This window comes from Medicago sativa, chromosome 4 (genome assembly GCF_051527215.1).
Source record: "Medicago sativa cultivar Bolivia chromosome 4, Bolivia_mono, whole genome shotgun sequence".
NCBI lineage: Eukaryota > Viridiplantae > Streptophyta > Magnoliopsida > Fabales > Fabaceae > Medicago > Medicago sativa.
The window spans coordinates 13,357,439-13,382,990 of NC_140752.1; the positions used below are offsets into that span (position 1 = coordinate 13,357,439).

General features: G+C 34.9%; 2 protein-coding genes across 2 annotated transcripts; both read right to left on the reverse strand.

Moving 5' to 3' along the window:
• Positions 1 to 2,973: 2,973 nt before the first annotated feature.
• LOC146926471 (uncharacterized) lies at positions 2,974 to 4,794 on the reverse strand. Its single transcript, XM_085708085.1, has 3 exons — positions 4,144 to 4,794; positions 3,230 to 3,964; positions 2,974 to 3,144 (listed from the first exon to the last, which is right to left on the reverse strand). The coding sequence occupies exons 1-3, from the start codon at positions 4,792 to 4,794 to the stop codon at positions 3,013 to 3,015; spliced, it is 1,518 nt and encodes a 505-aa protein (XP_085564211.1). The 3' UTR covers positions 2,974 to 3,012.
• An 11,346-nt stretch (positions 4,795 to 16,140) lies between these two features.
• LOC146926472 (uncharacterized) lies at positions 16,141 to 19,368 on the reverse strand. Its single transcript, XM_085708087.1, has 3 exons — positions 18,617 to 19,368; positions 17,185 to 17,982; positions 16,141 to 17,104 (listed from the first exon to the last, which is right to left on the reverse strand). Exons 1-3 carry the CDS (start codon positions 19,277 to 19,279, stop codon positions 16,454 to 16,456), a joined length of 2,112 nt encoding a protein of 703 aa, XP_085564213.1. The 5' UTR covers positions 19,280 to 19,368; the 3' UTR covers positions 16,141 to 16,453.
• Positions 19,369 to 25,552: the final 6,184 nt, after the last annotated feature.

Below are 25,552 nucleotides of genomic sequence, written 5' to 3' on the forward strand. Positions count from 1 at the left end.
CAGAACCTCCAGATATGCCACATAAGTAGCTCTCTTTCTACTGGGGGCAATACCTTCATATGTGATGCTCTATATAACCAGGACATGTAACATTGTACAAATAGTTAGGGTGACTATGCCTCCAGATCCCGATTAGTCTCAGTTATAAAGTGTAGAGAAAAATACTGGAAAATCTAATCAACCTCAAAGACAGTTGTAGCAGCTTACTCTGAATGATGCCTCAAAATGGTATGAACATGCTTGTATTGCCTCATCACCCACCATGGCAAGTGGCGATAAATCTTCCCTTAACCACACTTTATCTGTCCTGAATACTTAACCATAAATGATCAAATATAAGTGTTTGACGATGATCGTCATATTACCTCCAGACTATCAAGGAAGATGATGTAGTTGTTCGCTAGCTTGTGGCATTTGCCAATGCGAAGCACATGGCATGTTGATAGAATAGCTTAGATTGATAATATATGGATATATTCCAACAAAATTCTCCATAGCCCAAACCTGAAAAATAAGCACAAATAGAAACCCATAATACAAACACAAATACCTGTTAAATTAAGAATACATATTCAAGTTCAAATATTTACCTACAATAGGATACAATATCCACCCATCGACGATATTTGTGGAGTAGTAGCCTTAGAAAAATAATGATATGGAAATGTTAGATCCATACCACTCCAGGGTTACTCACCAACTGTATCGAGGTCTTGTAGGGACTCAGAAACACCGCCTATATATCCTTGTAGCTCTTGTCTTTGAAGATTGTGCATCTAATGAGATAAAGGATTTGAGCACGTATGGAATATGCCAAATGCTCATCTCTGTCTACATCTCTCCCTTCTACGCCAAGCAAAATTAATTACTTTGGTGTGATGTTTTGAAAATATTTTCTTCATCCATCCAAATGAGATGTGAGCACCCTTCATAATACTGCACACAACAACAACATAATCAAGGTCCAAACTATACAAATCAGATAGAAGAATATTATTGTGTTCTTGAGAGGTTTTTTCCTGATGGTTGACCAACCTACCATGAATCGGGATATGAAGAATACATGACACATCATCCAACATTATGATCATCTTACTAACTGGTAACTGGAAATTGATGGTCTCCTTATGCCATCGTTGAGTTAGAGCCCTACATAGACTTCAATTAACATTGCTAAATGGTGTCACGAGAAGAGGTTGAAGACTGGAAGCCCTAACAGGGTTCCAAAACTAATCTAAATGTAGTGCTTGATGTGGCAATTTAATTATCATCTTGCAATGGTTATGTGTCAGAGTGGTTACTCATGTTTCTAATAAAACAAAGACAATTGAATAAATATCAATCTTAAAAACAGTTGAATTATAAAAAAAAAAAACATAAATACTTCTCCCATCCATATCTATATTGCAATGAGATGAGAGAACTTAGGCAATAAAGAATAATCAGATGGACCACTACCAAATCTCATAAGATTGTTATCCGGTGTCAATGTTTGTGAAAGCCCATGATGGTGTGGTGATGGTGATGGCAGCCGTGGCAAAATATTGTTCTGATGTTCCTCATACCTATCAGGTGTAAGTTCAACCACATGTGACGTGTGTGCCTCATCGTTGTTCTGAATGAGATTCATACATCGATCCCGTTTAGGGGGAGGATTAGCTTAACATTCTCTATGTGATGGAGTTGTGTTGGGTCGTCTGAGAATGCTTAAGCCTACAAACAATGTTGTCAATAGACATAGGCCGGCGGGTGCGACGACCTAGGGCCCATGCCGGTAGGGGGCCCAAATTTTTTTTTTATATGGGAGGAATGTATATAGTGAGACACGGTTTATAAGAGGTATATTTAGCAAAATTCATCAAGAGGCCCCAAACATTGACTAATGTATTGTCAAGATGATGGGCAGACTGAATTCTGTTATTGTTTTGGCCCTTTTTGGTTAGATTTGCTATATACTCGCATATTAATTATAGCTTTCTTTATACACCCTTTTTATACAAAAAAGTGGTCCTCTTGTTCCTAATAATGTGCAAGAAATTGTTGATAGTCTTTTAGACCCTTTGTTTCTAATAATGTGTCTCACTAATTATAAAAATATTGGTGATATTTATTATCGAAGAAATTATATTTTTGTACAAAAAAATGATATTTTATTTTAAAATGGGCCTACTTGTGAAATCAATTTAATCTTTCCCTTATAGGATCCAAAAAAATAAAGTATATTAATATATTAATGTCATCTTGGATTGATTGAAAATATTGTAGAATTAAATTTGAAAATCTAAGATCATGTGAGACACATTCTTGATCATGAAACACAAAGTGAGACACATTTAAGATCATGCGGCCCACCCAAAAATATTTGTTAACAACACACTGATATTGTATCATCACAATGAACTTGATAGAGATGATAAAATTTCAATTGCTATTTTCAAGATCTAAAATTTCAATCTACTTCGCATGTGCTATTTTTCTCTACTTCTACGACTTTTTGTTTTGTTTTGGTTTCAATTGAGTACATTTGATTTATTTTAAGATGTTGCCTTAAAAACATTTGTCTGGTAGTGAATAGCGAAAAAACATTGAAATGAAGAGCTAATAAAATCTCAACAAGGAGCTAAAAAAAGTTTATAATGTATTATGTAAGGAACTCTTTGCTCATACTATGCCTAAGGCCGGCTCCGTCTACGAACATCATCAACCATATACACAAAAAAACTAAACAAATAAAAAATCAATGAAACATTCTATGAAATATTTCATCAATCACCTAAATAAAGGTTAAGTTTGCAGAGATGGCTATCGATAATGAAGATAGAACAAGACTGTAAAGTAACAGCCAGTATATAAGAACCAAAACACTATAAAGAAAAACCACAATCCAAATAAATACTTCATGGCTTGAGTTAATTTAAACTGCAATCCACCAAGTAATTACTATGGAAAAACCGAAAAAGTTACAAGCAAAGGTCCTTTTAAAGACATCCAAATTAACCAAATAGTTTGTTTTTACTGTGATGTCAAATTTGATTCTTGTTTAGGCACTTTCGAAGAAGTGAATTCTTTTTTATGCACATCCAAACCCAGTCCACTAGCCAGTGTAAATTTTGATGTCAAGAATGCTTCAAGGAATCTCAAAGCCTACAACACAAGTAAAGGGAATCCAAGAGGTTAAAATAACAGAAAACAATTTATAAACTTGGTCGTAAAATAATAGCAACCTTACCTCAGCTTCACCAATGCTTATCATCTTCACTTCAAGATCATCAAGAGGAAGACTTAACTCTTTCAAATATGAAAGACGCGAATAAACAGAAAGTGGTTTTACTTTTAGATCATCTCCAACAGCATATAATCCATTTTTCTTCACAAATCCTACAACACCTTTTGACCTGTCGGGGGATCTTGGGTCTAGTGCCATCAAGGATTTCGGACCTATAATTGATTCACGTAACTTAGAAATCACTCCTCCCTTTGTATAATAATTGGACTTGTCTTGATCCCTCTTTCGCTTTGGCGTTCCTAAGCCAAAATAATAAGCTGGCTGTTCTACACGAGGAATGTTGAAGGGTTGGTTTGGAAAACCAACCTCTAGGGGTATACCAGGATTGAGTAACACAGAAACGGGATCCAAGTTCTTCACACTATTGTACAAATTACCAACACATCTAGCAAAAGAGTTAGGTCCCAAAAGCTTTACAATGGACCCGAATGGCATGGTAAGAAAGCTAAAAATGAAGTCAACAAAATCTCCGTTGGCTTCTACAAAGATCATCTTTTTCTGAGATTTACTTTGCACTACCTTAACATCCATTTTACTTCTGTTATTGGTGCAAGGCATTACTCCAACTGTTGGGGCAGATTGCTTAGGTGGGTTGTCTTTGTTCTTGGAGCTACATCCCAAGATTGTATTTGTGAGAGGCTCATTAGTGGTTAAGGTATACTTGAGTAGGTTCAATATCTATAAATCAGAAAGGAAGTGATCAATTTCTTCTTAAAAAAAAATGAAGCAATAAATCACAACATTAAGAATTGAAATTGATTGGACAGGTTAAAACAATAAGGTGAAGCTTCATGATTAAGACGGGTATAAAAAACGTAAAAAAATGTGACGACAAAGGAGAGGGCATAAGTAATTACCTCTTGCTTGCCAATGTTGTGTGTGATTTCCTCTATTTGAGTCAAGTCTGAATACCCGAATTCCTTCAACAGCTGCAAGTATGTCTCATACGAACAAGGCACAATCTTCAAATCATCAGACACCAGAAACGTTTCAGCCACACTAGTCCTATTCAACTGACCCTCAGAATCCAAATTCCATGGCTGTATGCCAGGGGGTTTTCCACAAGTGCAGTTAAGGTTTCGAAAAGTAGTAAACTTGGAACAAGCATGACACACAAAAAATTTATTTGATGTATCAGTATCATCAATATTCAAGAACAACTTCATGCACAGTAAGTCACATGGATTTCTTGGATGCAACAACATATGTTTGCAGAAAGAGTTGTACCAAACATCGTCTGAATTGAGGTCTTGGATGGTTTCGTAGAGGTTTTTGATGTTTTCAAGGAATGGTGATGATTCTGAGAGTTGTTTTTGTTGATCATTGTTGCTGTTGGTGGTGGCTAAAAGGCGGACAATGGTGCCAAGTGGAAGAGATAGGAAGCTGAAAATAGTATCAACAAAGTCTTTTGTTGCTTCCACAAAAACAACTTTGTTCCTTTGTTTGTCCACTAACACTTTCAGGGGAATCGTTTTTGACTCTTCTTGTTGTTCATGTTGAGAAGCCATGGCAGCAAGTATAACTCTTCTTGTTGTTTTTGGCTCAATGCCCTAAAACCCTAGATGGAATAACCCTAAACAATTGATATAAATATGCATGAGGATATATTTATATTATGTTGAAAAATTCTGAAACAAAATTTGAAAGACAATAAACTATTTAGCAACAGCTACTTAGTGTTACCGATAATTATTGTGACCTAAACTTTGTTTGGGATATAATTTTCAAAATTACTTTTTTGTCTGTTGAAAATATCAATCGGGGGGGTTAATTTTGTTTTAGAATTGATCATAACTTTATTTTGGTGTGTTATTATATTTCCACAACACATGAAAAAGTGTAATACAAAAATAGTTCAAACAAAAGATTCAACAAAAGAACTTACCTGATGCTAAGAAGAAGAGTTCCTATCGAGGGAGAAAATCGAAAAGAAGTGTTCGACTGGAAGAAGGAGGCAGCCGAAAGTAAAAAGTGGAGGGAGGGTTTTAAATAGGTTTTGCTATCGTAGATTTCAAAGATTTTATTTTATTTTATTTTATTTTATTTTATTTTTATAATAAGAACGCCTAAGCCCAACAAAGCACAATATTATGGCTTAACAAGAGGGGGAGTAGAAGAAACGCAAGTTAATTAACTAAAAATAATATATCATTAATCACAATATTGCAGAAATCTTAATCTTATACTTTGATATAAGATTTCGGCTATTGTGAATGTTGTGGTTGCCGCAGTGTAAATTAATCACAAAATTTCATAGATCCTATATTATTATATGATACAGAGTGGGAGTGGACCGGGTTGATGAGTAATCGGTGAAAAGTGTAAGACCCGTAATTTTTGAAAATAAATAAATGTTAATAATATAATATTATGCTGCCTAGTTTATTTTAGTTTATGATCAAATAAAAATAAATAATACATTCGACGATGAATTTTTATCGCTACTCGAATATTTTGTGATTTTTGTCGCGATAGCGATGTTGGATAATAAACTTGATTTGGTCCATTGGACTAATCAAGTGTTAGGCCCAATTAGCTAATAAGTGATGTAGCCCATAGAAAGTTCTAGAGTCATGTAGAACTAGATTGGTAGAAATATCATTAAGTGTAGTTGAGAGAAGAGTGTAGAACTCTCATGAGAGAAGTGTGTAGAACACTCTCTTGAAGTGTGTAGAAAGTTATCCTAGGATGTGTCTAGAACTCTCCCTTGGAGCCTATAAAAAGAGGAGAGCTTGTCATTTGTAAATCAAGCAAGCAAACAAGAATCAAAGTATCCTTTCAAGTAATAGAAATTGTTCCTCTCTCAAATATTCTCCTTCTAAATTTCTCACAAAGTTCTCACTATAATATTCTCCTATTTTCCAACAAAGTGGCATCAGAGCTTAGGTTCTGAGAATAAATTATTCCATAGTTATGGCGGTCAATGGAGCGGCATCCTTCCAAGTTCCACTTCTCAAAGGGAGTACCTATGATAATTGGTGCATCAAAATGATGGCTCTTCTTGGAGCACACGATGTTTGGGAGGTTGTTGAAAAAGGCTATACGGAATCACAAGATGAGGATTCCTTAACTAAAGCACAAAGAGACTCTTTGAAGGATTCAAGAAAGAGAGACAAAAAAGCTCTCTTCCTCATCTACCAAGCATTGGATGAAGATGAGTTCGAGAAAATCTCAAATGCAACATCCGCTAAGGAGGCATGGGAGAAGCTTAAAACCTCTTGCCAAGGAGAAGACAAGGTAAAGAAGGTACGTCTCCAAACTTTAAGAGGCGAGTTTGAATCCTTGCATATGAAAGAGTCAGAGTCTATTTCAGAATATTTTTCTAGAGTTATCTCTATCTCAAATCAATTAAAAAGAAACGGTGAAAAGTTAGAAGATGTGAGAATTATGGAGAAGATACTCCGATCATTAGACCCCAAATTTGAGCATATTGTTGTGACAATTGAAGAAACCAAAGATTTAGAGACTATGACAATAGAGCAACTTCAAGGATCTTTGGAAGCTTATGAAGAGAAGCACAAGAAGAAGAAAGAGATCACCGAGAAACTCTTCAAGATGCAACTAAAAGAGAAAGATGAAGGTCAAAGAAATGAGAGGAGCCAACAAAGTCAAGGTAGAGGTCGAGGACGAGGTCGCAGTCGAGGACAATTTGGACGTGGCTACGGTGCGTGTGGTTCAATTTTTTTTTGGAAGCAGTTATGAGAAAGGAGAGACCTCAACTAGAGGACGTGGGAGAGGATATCCAAAATCAAGGTATGACAAATCTCAAACTCAATGCTACAATTGTCACAAGTTTGGGCACTACGATTCAGAGTGTAGATTCTCCAAGAATCCAGTAGAGGAGAAGACCAACTACGTGGAAGAAAAAGACGAGAAATTTGAAACAGTGCTGCTAGCACGTGGAAGTAATGAAGGCATCCATGAAAATTTATGGTGCCTTGACACTGGTGCAAGCAATCATATGTGTGGAAAATGGAGCATGTTCGTGGAGCTTGATGAATCGGTGCATGGAAATATCTCATTTGGCGATGATTCTAAGATTCCAGTGAAAGGCAAAGGTAATATCTTAATTCGCTTGAAAGATGGAAGACATCAATTTATTTCAAATGTCTACTATGTCCCTAATCTGAAGAGCAATATTTTGAGTCTGGGGCAACTGTTAGAAAAAGGTTATGATATTCGCATGAAAGATTCAAGTCTCTCCATCAAAGATGAAAAAAATAATCTCATCACCAAGGTACCAATGTCAAAAAATAGGATGTTCTTCTTGAATATCCAAAATGATGTTGCAAAGTGTCTCAAAGCTTGCTACAATGATGCTTCATGGCTTTGGCATCTCCGATTTGGGCACTTAAATTTTGGAAGCTTAAGCTTGATGGCAAAACAAAATATGGTGAGAGGTCTTCCGTCTATTAACCATCCAGACCAGTTGTGTGAAGGATGTTTACTTGGGAAGCAATTCCGGATGAGTTTTCCAAAGGAGTCAAACTCAAGAGCCAAGAAGCCGCTCGAACTTATACATGCTGACGTATGTGGACCAATCAAGCCATTCTCACTAGGTAAAAACAATTATTTCCTCCTTTTCATTGATGATTTTTCAAGAAAAACATGGGTCTATTTCTTGAAGCAGAAATCAGAAGTCTTTACAACCTTCAAGAAGTTTAAAGCTGTTGTGGAGAAAGAAAATGGTCGACAGATAATAGCTATGCGGACTGGCCGAGGAGGAGAATTCACTTCTAAAGAGTTTCAAGAGTTTTGTGAAGAGAATGGAATCAGACGTCCATTGACAGTTCCAAGATCCCCCCAACAAAATGGTGTGGCAAGAATCGGACAATACTAGACATGGCTCGAAGCATGCTCAAAAGTAAGAAACTACCAAAAGAGTTTTGGGCTGAAGCTGTGGCGTGTGCAGTCTATCTATCTAATCGATCTCCAACTAGGAGTGTGTGGGGAAAGACACCACAAGAAGCATGGAGTGGAAGAAAGCCAGGTATCTCACACTTGAGGGTCTTCGGGAGTGTAGCCCATGTTCACATTCCAGATGAGAAAAGAGCAAAGCTTGATGATAAGAGTGAGAAGTTCATCTTTGTTGGTTACGATCAAAGCTCAAAGGGCTACAAGTTATACATTCCAGACAACAACAAGATTGTAATTAGCCGAGATGTGGTCTTTGATGAAGAAGGAGAATGGGACTTTGGAGCACACAAAAAGGAATACAGTTTCTTTCCCGAATTCGAAGAAGAAACGTCTCAAGAAGTTCAACAAGTGTCCCGTTCACCAACATCACCCACTGCTGAAGATACAAGTAGTGAAAGAATTACGGCGCGCACACGGAGTATTCAAGATCTTTATGATAACACGGAGCCACTATCACAACGAAGGCTTGAAGATCTCTATGAGGAAACAAGAGAGACAGATAACATCACACTATTTTGTCTCTTTGCTGATTGTGAACCCATGAACTTCGAAGAAGCTACGCAAGATAAGAAATGGAGAGATGCAATGGATGAAGAAATCAGATCCATAAAGAAGAACAACACATGGGAACTCGTATCCCTACCCAAAGGGCATAAATCCATCGGTGTCAAATGGGTGTACAAAGCAAAGAAGAATTCAATAGGAGAAATTGAAAGATATAAGGCAAGACTAGTCGCAAAAGGCTACAGTCAAAAGACGGGGATTGATTATGATGAAGTGTTTGCCCCAGTCGCTCGTCTGGAGACCATAAGACTCATAGTCTCCCTAGCAGCTCAACAGAAGTGGAAAATTCACCAGATGGACGTGAAATCTGCCTTCTTAAATGGAGTTCTAGAAGAGGAAGTGTACATCGAACAACCTTTGGGTTACAAGGTGAAAGGACAAGAAGATAAAGTTCTCAAACTAAATAAAGCATTGTATGGTTTGAAACAAGCCCCAAGAGCATGGTACAGTCGAATTGATAACTATTTCAAAGCAAACAACTTTACAAAGTGCCCACACGAGCATGCCATGTACGTCAAGATCAAGAATGGAGATATCTTGGTTGTGTGCATATATGTGGATGACTTGATCCTCACGGGAAACAATCCAAATATGTTTGAGGAATTCAAGAAAACTATGATCAAGGAGTTCGAGATGTCTGATATTGGGCTCATGTCATACTATCTTGGCATAGAGGTAAGGCAGAAAGAGGATGGAATCTTCATTTCCCAACAAAGATATGCAAAGGAGATGCTAAAAAAGTTCAAGATGGATCGTTGTAAACCAATTAGCACACCAGTGGAGTGTGGATTGAAGCTATCAAAGTTTGATGGAGCAGAAAAGGTGGATGCTACCAACTTCAAGAGTTTAGTTGGGAGTTTGAGGTATCTGACATGCACAAGACCTGACATCCTATATGCTACTGGGATCATCAATCGATACATGGATAATCCAACTATTACCCATCTCAAGGCTGCAAAAAGAATTCTTCGCTATATCAAAGGTACAACCGACCTTGGCTTATGGTTCTCATCAGATAAGGACTATAAGTTAGTGGGTTATAGTGACAGTGATTGGGCTGGAGATGGCGATGACCGGAAAAGTACTACCGGCTTTGTGTTCTTCATGGGAAACACATCTTTCACTTGGATGTCGAAGAAGCAACCAATTGTCGCACTTTCGACATGTGAGGCAGAATATGTAGCAGCTACATCATGTGTTTGTCATGCAGTATGGCTTAGGAATCTATTGAAGGAATTGGGAATGCCACAGAAGGAGCCGACCACGATTTTTGTGGACAACAAGTCATCCATCGATCTTGCAAAGAATCCAGTATTCCATGATCGTAGCAAGCATATTGATACTCGCTACCATTACATAAGGGAGTGCATCGAAAGAAAGGATGTCGTACAAGTTGAATATATGAAGTCTCAAGATCAAGTAGCTGACATCTTCACCAAGCCACTCAAGCATGAAGACTTTATCAAGTTGAGAGGTTTACTAGGGATGAGAAATCAAGTTTAAGGGGGGATGTTGGATAATAAACTTGATTTGGTCCATTGGACTAATAAAGTGTTAGGCCCAATTAGCTAATAAGTGATGTAGCCCATAGAAAGTTCTAGAGTCATGTAGAACTAGATTGGTAGAAATATCATTAAGTGCAGTTGAGAGAAGAGTGTAGAACTCTCATGAGAGAAGTGTGTAGAACACTCTCTTGAAGTGTGTAGAAAGTTATCCTAGGATGTGTCTAGAACTCTCCCTTGGAGCCTATAAAAAGAGGAGAGCTTGTCATTTGTAAATCAAGCAAGCAAACAAGAATCGAAGTATCCTTTCAAGTAATAGAAATTGTTCCTCTCTCAAATATTCTCCTTCTAAATTTCTCACAAAGTTCTCACTATAATCTTCTCCTATTTTCCAACAAGCGACTCATGATAAAAATTTTGGAAAATTTCTCGAGAATTTAATTTTCAGTCTCTTCGACAAACGAAAATTTGATCGCGCTTAATTTTTAAAACTAACTCCGTTTTGTGCGGAATTCTTTGTATAGACTCATAAAATTATGTATGATAGATTAATGCGATGAAAATAGTTTTCCGACCGTAATAAAATTATTATATCAAGCTACATCATATAGAATATCCGGATAAAAAGCTATTTTACGATGAAAGTGATTTCAAACATTTTTATCAGTATCATGTATCACCGTCGACCACGGTCATTTACATTTAAAATTATGTGACATGTTATGGAAATGAATGTGAGAATAATCATGATGAGTTTTTTTGATGTAACTAAGTGGTTATGGTCAAGAGAAATTAGTAGAACTTATATTAATTAAGAAATCAAGTGTAAATAGTAAAGTTAATGAAGATTGGCTTTAAGGAAAATATCTACTCTAATTCTTATCCTCTTACTAAGTTACACGGTACACACACATTACATGGTCCAACTCTTTGTTTTTATTTTCACTTATGTTATTGAATTTTTAGAGGCACCTATGTTATATATATATATACAAACCAATGTACAGAGAACAACATTTCTCACTTCACCCTCTCATCTCATTTTTCTTTCTTTTGTCACGGCTCTCTCTCTCCCTTCTCTTTCTATTGTCTTCAATTCTTCTCTCTTCTCTCTAGTTGTTCTCTCATCCTCTTTTTCTTCTCTGTTCTACAAATTTTCTCAAGCCATTTGAGATAGGTAATCACTCATGAAACCTCTACCATTTCCTTGATTTTGATTTCTATTCTCACAAGATGTGTAAAGAATCATAAACACAAACTAGTCTAACTCTTTAAATACTTGGAATTTGTCAACTAAATTTTAGACATAAGCTTCTCTAACATATAGGGATCTATATCCCCAGAATTTCATGAAGAACTAATGATCCTAACTATGCAAACTAAGGCAATGCTCGATTATTCATGAATCACATACACCAGAAAAGGTGAAGAATCCATTTCTCTTGTTTTGCTTTGATTCATGCCGTGTGATTTGGAACTCAAATTTGAATAATCATGAATATAGTTGTGTCTAGAGATTTCTAAAACAAAGCTTTGATAATTTTGATTTAAAGGAGTAATCATATCGAAAACTCATAAACCTTTAGTTCTTTGAATTTCAATAAACTCTAAATTGGAATTGATACAAACATTGAATTTCTACACTTAACCTTAATTGAAAATATATGTATGCCTTTACAAACTTACCACTGTATGCTTTATTTATTTTAACGGAAATCACCCAAGTTCTCTTGTCCATTTTTTTTTTGAAGTTTAAGAGAGAAAAAAAACAAAAGTTTAATCTTTTCTAACTACCCAATGAATCTACTGATGCGATTTTCCTTTTATTTTTCCCACAATTTTCTAATTACTCTAAGTTGGTTATGGACCTATGAAACTTTGATTTTCTTCAAACCAGCACCATGAAAATACTTTCCTTCATATTCACTACAAAACTCAGAGAAAATTCTGTAACTATCTTATTTCATTTTTATTTTGATGATCTAATCTAGTATCATCACAAGAACTATTTATGAAAAAGAAAACAAATATATTCTTGTTTAGTAAAAGAAAATTGATTAGTACGGTTTTATTGTTATAAAAATAAAGTAGAATAATATATTAAACTTATCTCACCTTTTTTCTTTCAATTACTCCGTTCATTTTTTTTATTTAATTGTGAAGTTATTTCACCTCCACCTATATATACGTAAGGACATATTGAACTTTTGATTTTTCAATCACTAACAAAGTAAAATTATGTGAGTAGTGTAAAACAAAAGTGCTAAGTTAATAGGCACATGAGTTGTAGTCATGAACTTTGAAAAGGACATTTGTTTTTAGTGTGAAAATAGATTATGAGGACACCATGGGATCTCGAGACGCTTCCATCTGAGACGACGAAGTTCAGCTTCCCTGATATCTGGACTACCACGTCTTGGGGATTCGACCCGGCGTCAGGACGGGTCACATTTACGGGTAACATACTCACATAGTTGGTAGGTAGAAAGTCTTAGGCTTGATAGAATTGGTGGGTCCAGTACCAACTTTTTGTTATAGAGTTAGAGATCAGCTTAGTACTCTTTTAATTTTGGATAGTACTTTTGAAAGGAAATTCTCCCTCTGCGTATGTAAATTTTTCAGTTGTCATACAAAGCTCTATATAACTATGCCGTTCATTTGGAAAAGGAACCTTTAATTTTTTTTTTGTCAATAAAACTTTATGACTTGTGATTAAAAAGGTTTAACACTTTTCTTTTGTTTAAAAAAAAACAAACACAATTTTTGGTGCTTAAAAAACGGGGCGTTACAAAAAGTGTCCATAAAAGTGATTTTCGATGCTGCGGAAGTAGCTCTCCAGTGCGATGGCGGGTAGTTATCCGAGGAGGGGAAAGGAACCAGAAAAATAGGGTAGTATTCCAACGCTCAAGTCAGTGAGAGAAATAAGGAAGAAAAGTGTGCGAAAACCGTAAATATGATTGTACCTTGGGTGTGGCGCGAAGCAACACTTGTATAGTGTTGCATGGTCAATATTAGACGCAGATGGTTTAAATTTAATCCCATGAAACTTGGCGAGATATGTGAAATGTTGTTAGAGAACACAGATGGTCAATATTAGACGTGATACACTCCTGTGCTTAGAGACGAACATAAGGTCTTATGTCCCGCCCAAAGCGGCAAGGGTTATGAGTTATTGGGCTAATAAAATGGGTTGAAGTCTAGTCTGAAACATTATATAAAAGGAGGCGATCGAATTAATTACGTTGATGTAAGTTAAAATCCAAACCGATCTAAAATAAAACTGCAAATCAATCCAAAAAAACTGAAAACGAAAAAAATCGAATATTTTTTGATGCGTTTGGATTTTGTTTAGTAAAAACCGCTAGGATCGAATCGGATTTCATATCACTTTTTTAAAATCGAATCAAACTAAACTAAAATGCAAAAGTAAATTCTAATAATTATTTATTATTTTATTAATATTATATATTTCATTAATATATTGCTTGTTGGTATTTAATCTTATATATTGCATTATTTTAATCTAAATTATTACTACTTCATATGTTTAAAATATAATCGATCATTTTCATTGTGTAATGTTAATTTTTTAAATACATTTGTGTTATATTTTGCATCAAACCTATTATTTTACTGTGTATATGTAATATTAATAAAAGAATTACATGTTGCACTTTGAATATCCAAAAATCGATCCAAATTAAACCGCATATATTAGGATTGGATCATATCACATTTTTTTAGAATAACTAAACCGAACTGAACCACATGTGACTTTTATTTTAGATCGGTTGACTTTTTGTCTCAAAACCAACCCAAACCAGACCGCGAACACCCTTAGATGTAACACGGCTCAAAATGTTGCTCAAAACATATTTTTCAAATCTGATCGTCATATCCTTTTTAAGCAAAAAAAAAATGTATTAAATTAAGAATGGAAATACATGAAACTAGGGGCAAAACCTAACCAGTCAAAAAAAAAAAAAAGCAAACCCTGAAAGATGATACAATGAAAATACAAATTAAAGGACATACTCAAAAGCGTAATAACAAAACCAGATAACAAAAGAACAAACATTCCATTCACAACCCAACGCGTACGGGAGTGAAACCAAGTTGAAAAAAAAAAAAAAAAGGACGTGAGAACATTTACCATAATCAAGCAAGAGATATCTTCAATAAACCCGAGCCCATGCTTTGAAACTGAACTTTGAATTTGACCGCCAAGAGAGTTGCAGATCCATCAGTCCTTAACTCACCATCGATGACAGCAAGTTTCAATGGTCATCTGAAACAAACATCATCAAAGGTCACTAAAAATATGATAAGCAAGTGAAATTACCCATCTGCCTCCAAAACAATCAGATTCAGCTCGGTGGTGTATCCATTATTCTCTCTCTCTCTCTCTCTGTGTGTCTCTCTCCCTCCCCCCCTCCCCGAACTCTAGTCAAAACACAAGAAACATAACAATTCATTACCAACATGAAAAAAATGAGGTCGCAAATCAGGCAAACAGTCAGTATCATAACCACCACCATCAATGAGATATTGGTACAAAGTGATTAGGAGACCTTGTGATATTCAAGTTTGAAAGATGTTGAACCTTACTACTACACTGAAAGCTGTGTTTAAAACTGTGGCAGGTGGTTTGATAATTACCACAATTTTAAGCCACTCCCATGTTTTCAAAGCTATAAGTTTTCTCCACAGTAATCTCGTTTTAAACTTATACAAATTGTAGTGTGGATTCTCTCTATAGTTTCATCCAACAAAATCGATTCAACTGAAAAGGTGAAGTATTTCTATTAAAATCTGCAACTTGCCATAATTGAATCACATTAGCTTACAAGTTCAATAAGTTTTTTTCAGTGGAAATGGTTTTGATTTCGGAAAACATTTCAAGGTTTGCCATTTTCTTTGGAAACAGTTATCAATTTGAAAACTTAACTATGAAAAAAAAACCAATATTCTTTTTGCATATCTGTATTTGTTTTAGAATGTGGGTTAAATCTAGAGGAAATGGATATTGAAGCATAAATTTTTGAAGCATATAATATTGAACCAAGAATTTTCATGTACAAATGGGTATCTACATGGTTTTGGTTTCTTTCTTGCTTCTGAAATTTTCGGTTCTTGATATCTTTAACCTAGTAATCAAGTTGCTTTCCTTGTTGGTTTTAATCTTAGAGTTTTTTATATCTTGTACAAGTTACTTCTTATATGTGGCTTATCAATAAAACTCTTTTCAGAAACAACAGGAAATTGAAAGTTGAATTTGTGAGAAGCCCTGCCATTCTTTACAGAAAAAACATATATAACTGTCCTGAATATGTTTCTAACATCTTATTTTGTTGCACATTTCACCTACTTTAATTCTTACTGTAACAATATACTCCTGGATGATGTAAAGGAATTAAAGCAAATAGAAATTGTGTACCTAGGCTTATTTTCAAATTTATTAACTAGGATAAGAATAATAATGAATGGTATGTCATTCTTGAATTTCTTTCCTATAAAATAACTTCACTCATAGTTTATGCTGCCACTTGGTATGGAGAATTACGCCTGAAATATTTTTGTGTGATGTGCAAATATTCTTCCTTTGCATACTTGGTGAGATTCTAATCAATGATAATATTTTTGTTCAATTATCAATATTGAGTCCCTCATCTATTGTTAGATATAAAAACTAATTGAGTAAGACTGGAATCAGAGTTAAATGTAAGGGACACGTTTTAGTGGTGCGGGTTCATTTTTCTTATTAACATAGCTCTATTTTGAATATTTCTTTAGGGTTTAAGGATTACGAAGTAAAATAATAGTAAATTTCAACATAAAAAGTAAGGAATAATACAGAAGATTATAATTGTTACTCGTCAAAGCCTTAGAGGACATTGTTCTACTACTAACTTAATAAATATTCATCAATCAAGCAAATCAAGATTAAGTTTGCAGTAGATGATATATAGAACAAAGATACAACTTGGAAACCAGACTATAAAGTAACAATTCAGAAAACTAAATAGATAAACCACAATCCAGTTAAGTCTTTCTTGACTTGAGTACATAAAAACTAATTAAAAAAACTACATCCACTATGTACTTGCAAGGGCAAGCTCCCTTTACAAACCAAGCAATTGTACAAACCAAGCTCCTTTTGCAAACCCCTTTTGCATTTGAACATTCAAAACCAAACTCCAAACGACGGTGTAGAATCCTTTGATGTTCCAAACGACATTGTAGAAGCCGTTGGAGCTCCAAAAGATGGCATAGAAGCTTCCGGTGCTCCAAAAGACGGCGTACCAGAAGATGATGATGGTGCTCCAAACAATGGTGTAGAAGCCGATGACGATGCTCCAAAGGACGGTACTCCAAACAGAGTTGAAGATGCCGGCGATGCTCCAAATGACGACCCTGAAGCTGTATTTGAAGCCGATGTTGGCCCAAAAGTATTCGTAGGAGTAGTAGGAGCATTACCACCAAATAGCGAGCCAACTGTGGCGGAACCGAAAATGGAAGCCGATATCACGCTGAGTAAAGAAGAAGAGGATCCAAAATTGAAGGAAGGAGGTCCTCTAGAAGAGGAAGGAGATGGGAAGAAAGAGGAGGCAAAAGGAGAAGAAGTTGCGGCAGAGGTTGTCAGTGAGGATCCAGATGCGGAGGTGGATGATGAAGGAGGGTGTGAAGTTTTTTCCTTTTGGTTTTGAAATTGAGGAAGGGTTTTGAATGTTTGATTACAAAAGGGGTTTGAGATTTTAGGCAGTTTCGAAAGGTCTCCCAGTCCACGAGTCAAGGTTAATTTTGATGTCAAGAATGCTCCAAGGAAGTTCAAAGCCTGCACCACAAGTAAAGGAAATCAGAGGTTAAAATAACACAATTTTTATAAACATAGTGATAAAATAATAGCATCTTTACCTCAACTTCACCAATGCTTATCAGCTTTACTTCAAGATCATCAAGAGGAAGGCTTAACTCTTTCAAATATGAAAGATGCGAATGAACAGAAAGTGGTTTTGCTTTTAGATCATCTCCTACACAATACAATCCTTCTCTCTTCACAAATCCCACAACACCTAATTTTGACCTGTTGGGGGACCTTGGGTCCAGTGCAATCAAGGACTTTGCATTATAAATTGATTCACGTGACTTAGAAATCACTCCTCCCTCTATTTTTTCTTCTATCACAGTATTACCACTAAAATCCGTCATTATACGATTACCATTATAATCCGCGAAATCTGAGGAATGTTGATCCCTCTTTCTCTTTGGTGTTCCTGTACCATAATAATAAGCAGGGTGTTCAATCTGAGGAATGTTGAGTGGTTGGTTTGGACAACCAAACTGTGGTGCTATACCAGGATTGAGTAACACAGAAACGGGGTTCAACTTCTCCACACTGTTGTACAAATTACCAACACATCCAGAAAAAGAGTTGGGTCCTAAAAGATTTACAACGGATCCTAATGGCATGGTAAGGAAGCTAAAAATGAAGTCAACAAAATCACCGTTGGCTTCTGCAAATATCAGCTTTTTCTGAGATTTACTTTGCACTACCTTAACATTGATTTTACTTCTGTTATTGGTGCAAGGCATTACTCTAACTGTTGATGCAGATTGCTTAGGTAGGTTGTCTTTGTTTTCGGAGCTGCTTTCCAAAATTGTATTTGTGAGAGGCTCATTAGAGGTTAAGGTATACTTGAGTAGTTTCAATATCTGTACATCAAAAAGGAAGTGATCAATAGATTTTTCAAACCAAAAAAATAAGGAAGTAATTAATCACAAATTAACTTCATTAAATTTTCAATAAAGTGATCAATATCCTTCTCAAACTAATTGACTTCCCTAACTGCACTATTCTACTCTTAGTATGTCTTCTTGTTTTGGGTTGAAGTACTTGTACTCTTTTTTTATTATATTCTTTTTTGCTTGTCAAATATTAAATCCTGAGATAGTGATATTAATTAATGTTTTTCCTTTCCGACCGAACCTTAAACTTGGTACAAGCTACTTGTGTTGCAAATTTGAAATTTAAGATCTATTGAATTTTCAGGTTCCTAACACTAACTGATGCACTATGTCAAATCCTAGTACTAGTATATTTCATAAAGAGTGAAACATGTATCAATTCCAGCCACGAATGACATCATAACTGAAGTTGTTGCCGCATTTATCTAAATTTTACCATAATAAAGGTTTACAATAAAAGTAACCACAAATTAAAACCATGAGGTGAAAATTCATGATTAAGATTGGTCTGATATGCTATGCAAGTAAAAAAAATATGTAATGATACAACTTCTGATATAGATACATATCAAACAAAAAACCACACAACAAAATTAATTACCTCCTTCTTGCCAATGTTGTGTGTGACTTCCTCTAGTTGTGTCACGTCTGAATACCCTAATTCCATCAACAGCTGCATGTAAGTCACATACGAACATGGCACAATCTTCAAATCATTAGACACCAGAAACTTTGGTCCATTTTGGGCATCCGCAATATTACTATTCTCTTGACCATCCGAATCCAAATTTCGAGGCTGTTGGTTTGTTGGTTTTCCACAAGTGCAATGAAGGTTTTGAAAAGTAGTGAACTTGTTACAAGAATCACACACAAAAAACTTGTTTGATGGTTCAGTGTCATCAATGTTCAAGAACATCTTCATGCACAGTGATTCACATGGATTCCTGGGATGCAGCAGCATTTGTTTGACAAAAGTTGTGTTCCAAACATCGTCTGAGTATAGGTTTTGGACGGTTTGGTAGAGGTTTTTGATGTTTTCAAGGAATGGTGATGATTCTGAGAGTTGATTTTGTTGATCATTTTCGCTATTGATGGTGGCTATAAGGCGGACAATGGTGCCAAGTGGAAGAGATAGGAAGCTGAAGAGAGTGTCAACAAAATCCTTGGTTGTTTCCGCAATAACAACTTTGTTGCTTTGTTTGTCTACTATGATTTTAAGGGGAATGGTTTTTGACTCTTGTTGTTGTTCGTGTTGAGAAGCCATGTCAGCAAGTAGAACTCTTCGTGTTGTTTTTGGCTCTTCAATGCCCACTTTTTCAACAATGTGTTGCTCTTGTATTTCCTAAACCCCTAAATGGAATAACCACAAACAATGGGTATTAATATATTTGATGAAATTGATTCATATTTCTAGAATATTATAGCTAAAAAAATTACAATGTCCATTAGAGAAAACCAAAATTACTACATGTTTCTAGATTGTTCTATTAATGTCTAAATTAAATTGTAGCTTAGAAACAAAAAGCAAACAAAAGACTAGATTATTCTAGTTCTAGAAGAAACATCTTCAAGCACCTATAAATAGACATATATGGGTGCAATTATATTCAAGCCTTCAATGAGCTAATTACTAATGTGTTGTCTCTTGTCTTATGCTACAAACCCTTCCACCATAAGTATTAAATTCCACTACTAGCTCTCTTCACACTATATATTTTTCCAAGGTGGTATCAGAGCAGCGTTCGCGTTCGGTCATTTACCGATGTAGAAAAATTTGACCTTTCTACTATTACTAAACTAAAAAATTAAGTGTATGACTCAAACACAAAAGTAGTACAGGTAGCCACAAGACCCTACTCTGTTTGAGTTCAAACCCAAAACTAATAAGGCAATAAAGGAGTTTAAGTAGTCTAAGATTTTGGTCCTCTTAAGTTCAAGAACAAATAATTAATGTCGCAAACCTATGACGAATAAGACTCAAGTTTAGAAAGAGCACAACCCAGTCAATAAATAAAAATGGAGACACGTTGCCTCTTATGCTCAACTTGACTACTAGCCTAGGAAGAAAAATATAACTATTAGAGCAAGAGTGAGTCCCTATCATGAGTGACAATGACACTCACCAAAAACTATGAAGCTTTAGTGTTACTTATTAGAAATCATCAACAAGATAGACCAGGAGATTCACATGCAACTAAGCAGCAAGAGTGGTCCTTGTTAGATGTTTTAAACAAGACCAACAAGGAAAATTACTAGAGCAACTAAGGAGCATGAATGGTCCATGTAAGAAGTGTTCAACAAGACTGACTAGGAGAGACGGATTTAGGAGCAATATATTAGGGATTTGAGAGAGGGGTTTGCAATGTGTTTGAAATAATTCAGAGAGAGAGAGATAGAGAGGGAGATTCTAAAGAGGTAAACGATTTGTTGTTGAACATATTAATGTCTCTAATTTTAGGTAAATTTAATGCAAAATATCAATCTATAGTGAAGCAACTCAACATCTCGATAATGATAGTGAATAGGTAAAATTCACTAGTGATAATGGTGTTGGTAATGATAGCGATACAAAGACAAAGAATTGCAATGGTGATAAAAGTTTAGGCGATGTTACCAATGTTGATATAAGAGCTGCGGAGTTTAGTACAAATGAGGAAACCGTAGAATTTTACAAAGCGTATGGACATTCCATGGGTTTGCCGTAAGGAAGGATGATGTGGTAAAAGATCATGAGGGAATAATATTTTTTGCGTGGCGATTATTTTGAAATAAGCAAGGAAAGGGTGAAACTAAAAATAAGAAGAATGAGGATAATAATAGGCAAACCATGTGACTAAATGTCTTAATAGACTTCGAGTAGCCTATTATTTCATTCAAAAGATTAGGAAAGTTACTAATTTCGAGTCTGATCACAACCATGAACTATGTCCTCCACATTTTGTTCAATTGATTCTAAATTATCGGAAATTGAGTGAATCAGATAAAAAGATTGTCAGTGGTTTGCATTCCAAGGTGTAAGAACTTGTCATATACTAGGTTTTTTAATGGGCCAAAAAGGAGGGCGTGAAAATCTTCGATTTATCAAAAAGAACTTGTATAAGTGCACTGGTCATAAAGGAATGGTTCAAATTGAAGGTAGAGATACTTTTGCTACTTTGAGTTATTTTCAAGATAAAGTTGATAACGGTTCAACCTTTTTTTAGAGTTTACCTTTACAGATGATGGACAGTTAGAAAATATTTTTTAGGCAAATTATACCAACAGGCTTGATTTATACCAACAGGCTTGATTATGAATGTTTTGGTGATATTGTTCTCTTTGACACCACTTATAAAAAGAATTGGTGCGGAAAGCCACTTGTAATTTTTACAGGATTCAAACACCATGGGGAAACACCATGGGGAAACGACTATTTTTCCATGTTCTTTAATTTATGATGAAAAAACATAGACATATAAGTGGGTTTTAAATGTTTCCCAAATCCATGTACAACAAACATCCAAAAGCTATTGTTACTGATGGGGATAAATCACTGAGGGAAGCTTAGAGTTGTATTTCCAAATTCAAGGCATCACACTTGTTCATCGCATCTACATCAAAGTTCTCGTGTGCATATAAAAGATCCCAGATTCTTAGAAGTGTTTAACACAATCATGTATTTTAATTACACACCTGAACAATTAGAGTCCGTGTGGAAGAGGGTTGTTGACGGTTATGGTGTATCAAAGAATAAGTAGGTGATTAAAACATGTGATTTGAAGCGAATGTGGGAAAGTGCATACATGCGATACAATTTTGTGTGCGGAGATAGAACGACATCGATATGCGAAGGTGTGAATTCATTTATCAAGAAGTATGTTCAAAACAAAAATAGCCTTGTTGATTTCCTAAATAATTTTGAAAGAGCTATCAAAGACTACAAACATAACCGCAACATCCTCTATCGCCTTTTTGACTTCTTGGAACTTTATAAAAGTGAATATTATTGAAGTTCCATGCTCAAATCCAGGCAAGGAAGTAGTCAACACTGGTTTATAATAAAACAATTTGAAATCAGCCAACAATTCATTCTGTTTGTAGTCTTTGACAGCTCTTTCAAAATTATGTAACAAATCAACAGGGTTATTTTTGTTTTGAACATACTTCTTGATAAATGAATTCACACCTTCGCAAGACTCCACACACAAAATGATCTCGCAAGTACGCACTTGCCCACATTTGCTTCAATTCATAAATTTTAATCACCCACTTATTCTTTGATACACCATAACTGTCAACAACCCTCTTCCACCCAAACTTAAACTGTTCAGGTGTGTAATTAGAATACATGAGTTTGTTAAACTCTTCTTAGAATATGAGATCATATTTATGCACACGAGCTTTTTGATGTAGATGCCATGAACAAAGACGATGCCTTGAATTTGGAAATACAAGTCTAATATCTTCTCTCATTTATTTATATCCATCAGTAACAAACTTTTGGATGTTTGTCATACATGACCTTTGAAAACATATTTATAACTCACTTATAAGTCTATGTTTTTTCGTCACGGATTAAAGCACGTGCAAAAGTGATCGCTTTTTCCCATTGTGGTTGAATCCTGTAAAAATTACAAGTGGCTTGCCATACTTGTTCTTTTTATAAGTTGTATCAAAGAGAACACATCACCAAAACATTTGTATTCAAACCTGCTAGCAGAATCTGCCCAAAATATATTTTCTACCCGTCCATCATCTGTAAAGGTAAACTCTAAAGAAAAAAAAAGTTGAATCATTATCAGTTTTACCCTGAAAATAACTCAAAGTAGCGAAAGTATCCCCACCTACAATTTGAACCCTTCCTTTATGATTAGGGTAGTTATATAGGTCCTTTTTGATAAATCTAAGAATTTCCTGCCCTCCTTTTTGTCCTATTAAAAAACCTATATGACAAGTTCTTACACCTTGAGAATGCAAACCACTGACAATTTGTTTCTCCAATTCACTCAATTTTCAATGATTCGGAATCAAATGAACAAAATGTGGATGACTTAGTTCATGGTAGTGACCGGGCTTGAAATTAGTTACTTTCCTAATTTTCCGAATGAAATCATAGGCTACTTGAAGCCTAGCAAGATATCTGGTTTGCATGGTTTGTCTATTATTATCCTCATTCTTTTTCTTTTTTTTAGTTTCACTCTTTCCTGTTTATTGCAAAGTAATCGTCGTGCAACAATTTATCCCTCATGATTTTTTACCACATCATCATTCCTTACAACAAACCAATGAAAACGTGCATACACTTTGTAAAATTGTATAGCTTATTCCTCTGTGCTAAACTCCACAACACTTATACCATCATTTGTAATTTCTCCTAAACATTTATGACCATTACAATTTTCTATCTTTATATCTCTATTATTAGCAACACCATTATCATTGGTAAGTTCTACCTATTCACTATCATTATCGAGATGTTGAGTTTCTTCATTATAGTTTGACATTTTAAATTAAATTTACCTAAAATAAGAGACAATAATATGTTCAACAATTTAAAATGATCATACACTTATACTAGTATAATATGTTCTGCAAGCTTATTCTTTAATTTGTTCATCAAATAGTAGTTTACATGTTATAACTTGTCTCTCACATCATCTCAAAATGAAGTCTCCTCAACAAAATTAATGGATGGTGGGTATGAAAACCAACATGTGTTTTTTATAGGTATGTCAATTAAAGAATGTAATAAAGAAAGAGATTAGAACCAAAGAAGATACATTTTGCCTTCAAAGTCACCTACTTCTTCAAATTCACTTAACTAAATTATGACAGAACTCACTTTATTTGATTCCTTAAACAAGTACTAGTGCTAGTTGGTAGTTGCTCTCTCTCTCTCTCTCTCTCTCTCTCTCTCTCTCTCTCTCTCTCTCTCTCTCTCTCTCTCCCTCTCTCTCTCTCTCTCTCTTCAAACATCCCATTCCACACTCTCTTCTTTTTTCTTAGTATATTCACTTACTCCCACTCCCACCTCATTTCTATTGTTCACTATTCTACACTCAAAAAACCATCTTCAATATCACTTTATTCCTTCTATTCCATTCACCAATACCTTATCATATATCAATTTTTTAGGTTATTTCTCATTCTCATCACACTCCAAACAAAATTATTACAGAGAAATATGGGAGGAGGAAAATCATGTTGTATATTTTCAAGGCTACTTACAGATAAGGGACTAAAATAGCCCTACTACAGATTATTGAACACTTGTAGTATATGCAGGGCCACTAAACGTTGGATCTTCTTGTGTACAAGAAAAGCTATAATAACCAATTAGTCAGTGAAGGTTCACTAGAACATTTAGTTGGGAAAGAAGCTCTTTGTTTATGACTCGGTACTCCGGAATTTACAACACACACACATACATTGCGTATGAACCACTTGTGTTAGACCTCGTTGGTGCTACACTTCATATCATATTTACTCTTTAAGATAATTCAACTTTTTTATATTATAACTGACTTTAAGATGTGTCTCTCCTAAAATTTTATCATGTCAAAAGGAAAGTTCGGACTTCAAAGAAGAATGTGTGTTCAACAAACAAATCAAATGATATGAAATTAATTGAACCATTTTACTTACAGTTTAAATCAAGGAAAATAAATAGGTCAGCCAAATGTTATGCTATTTATGCCTAGCTACAAAAATATAACTTGTATTTCCTATACAGTATCTGACTAAGTTTTTAATCTCCAAATTTGAGGAGAATACAAACACATGAACTTTTATTAATTTGTTGGTTTAGAGCAGACATACGTTTTATATAAAAGCGTACATAATATAGAAAGAATTTAACCAATGAAAGGATTTCATCCACAATAGTTTTTCCAGTTCTGAATTAAAAGTATACACACCAAGTTCAATATTGGACTGCACAATGAAATCTATACCAACTTTTATCAGCGTGGTTGAATTAAAAATTTCATAGTTGTATCTAAGTATAGGAACAATAACAGCAATCTTCTTACATTTTCATAAAACATTAAAATAATCACAGCCAGTGAATAATTCAATATTCATTAAAACAAACATGAAGAACCCTAAACCCTCAAATCAAACAAAACAATTTGAACCGTTCAAATAGCAATCAAAACGATAAAAAAAAATAAAAATGACTTACGTGCAAATCCGCGAGAGATAAGTTGAATGAGAGGGAAGAAAGGGTTTGAGTGTAGATGAATCAAAATTTGTTTTCCAAGGTTTCCTAATCAATTTTGTCACGTCACAGAGAGAGATTGAACCGTGGGAGAATGAAATGAAAATTAGGGTATTTTCACCAAAGATGAGGCTGTTTTTTATATATATAAAAAATGGCAATTTCTATGGTACACTCGATAATTTTGACTGTACCGGTACACCCATGTATTTAAATGAATAGTTTAATGATTTATTTTGTTTAAAAAAAATATTTTATATTATTTATAATTATAATAATTATATTTTATTTTTCAAAAGTGCCTGCAAAGCAAAATTCAATTTTTTTTTTTAATTTTTA

What these genes read in the sequence shown, in the direction of transcription:
- LOC146926472 (XM_085708087.1), bottom strand. Translation starts at nt 19,279, where the DNA reads ATGGCTTCTCAACACGAACAACAACAAGAGTCAAAAACCATTCCCCTT. An exon ending in ACAACATTGGCAAGAAGGAG is followed by an intron (nt 17,983 to 18,616) that starts GTAATTAATTTT and finishes TTTGATGTACAG; the next exon opens with ATATTGAAACTACTCAAGTA. An exon ending in TAAGCATTGGTGAAGTTGAG is followed by an intron (nt 17,105 to 17,184) that starts GTAAAGATGCTA and finishes CTTGTGGTGCAG; the next exon opens with GCTTTGAACTTCCTTGGAGC.
- LOC146926471 (XM_085708085.1), bottom strand. Translation starts at nt 4,794, where the DNA reads ATGGCTTCTCAACATGAACAACAAGAAGAGTCAAAAACGATTCCCCTG. An exon ending in ACAACATTGGCAAGCAAGAG is followed by an intron (nt 3,965 to 4,143) that starts GTAATTACTTAT and finishes TCTGATTTATAG; the next exon opens with ATATTGAACCTACTCAAGTA. An exon ending in TAAGCATTGGTGAAGCTGAG is followed by an intron (nt 3,145 to 3,229) that starts GTAAGGTTGCTA and finishes CTTGTGTTGTAG; the next exon opens with GCTTTGAGATTCCTTGAAGC.